The following is a 1,194-nucleotide window of genomic DNA, read 5'->3' on the forward strand; positions in this document are numbered from 1 at the left end:
TGTCCAGCATGCCAAGAGAGCCGCGTCGGAATGGCAAGAAGGCGTGCCCATACAGGCTGTTGCTACGCGAAGGACGGCGCTCCGGTAGAAGTGCGTGAGAGGCGCTCCCCCAGTCCACGGAAGCACCTCCAGCATATGTTTTTCTCGTAGGCAATAAGTGGCTCTGTAAGGGCTCGGTTGAGCCGGTGTCACGAAGCCAAAAGTGACTTTTTCTGTAATTCTAGGCGGCACGCAGGAGAGTAGTGCCCAACTCATCTAGAAGAAGTGATGCGCGACCGACGTCTGGTAGCCAGCCAGAGTCGCGGCGGCGGGTGGGGCCGGGGAGCGAGCGCCAGAAGCTGGACGAGTAAACCCTCCTGGACTAGCGCTAGAAAGTTGTACACCAGTGGAAGCAGTAGCCACCAACTCTCCAGCTGCTCCTCCAACCACCCGGCATTGCGGCTGACGACGGCGGTGGGTGGACGCGCTGCATGTTCCGCGCGACCGTGAAGTGCTTTGGAGGCGGGTCAGAAGTCAGTTTCTGTATTTTGGACCGCCCGAACAGTGTGCTCGCCTTCTGTATACTCGCGGGAAGTTCGAACCCTCCGACCATTTTTCCGCTAAGTCTCATCCGACGTTGTTCTGTCCGGGGAAGCACTCTTTTGTGACGGTTGCCTCGGATTCCCGCCGGGTCTGTTATGTACGACGGGCCGTCAGCACGGCAAACGGGAGGGCCACAATGGCGAGACGGACTCTGTGGTTCGTAGCGTGTGCCGGCGCTGCTACATTTCTCCTGTCTCCAGTGGCGCATGCACTGCGTCACCAGGCAGGCAACGGCTTTCGAGCCAAAGGATTAGAAAAGCCGCAGGAAGTGGAGGCAGCCGTGTGTAAGGAGGATGTGGCGAAAGAGTTCACGGCCTTCTTGTCTGAGACGAAGCGCAGGGTGAGTCTCCAGTGTGCTGTAGCCCCGCACACTGCTGTACCAGAACTGACAAAGGGATTTGTCTGCCCAACAGGCATCAGCAACTTAGCAGCATGCAAAATGCCAACTGGGGCAGCTGCCGACGCTAACACCGCCGTCAGTTTGTCGGCGTTGATGGGTGGCACGGCAGAGCCGCCAGTCAAGTGGGTGGAGAGTACGCCGGCGGACGCAGCCGGAAAGAAGTACGAGCTGAACCTTCCCGATGCACCTCTGCCCTTGCTGGATAGCACATT

The 1,194-nt window shown here is 58.9% G+C and overlaps 1 protein-coding gene across 1 annotated transcript; it reads left to right on the top strand.

Moving 5' to 3' along the window:
• Window positions 1-437: 437 nt before the first annotated feature.
• On the top strand, window positions 438-1,194 carry CSUI_008558 (uncharacterized protein; the record flags this gene model as incomplete). Its single annotated transcript, XM_068068686.1, has 1 exon — window positions 438-1,194. A coding segment is annotated over exon 1 (474 nt), but the record flags the coding sequence as incomplete, so codon positions are not given.

Source organism: Cystoisospora suis (genome assembly GCF_002600585.1).
Source record: "Cystoisospora suis strain Wien I chromosome Unknown contig_4829, whole genome shotgun sequence".
In the NCBI taxonomy this organism is placed as follows: domain Eukaryota; phylum Apicomplexa; class Conoidasida; order Eucoccidiorida; family Sarcocystidae; genus Cystoisospora; species Cystoisospora suis.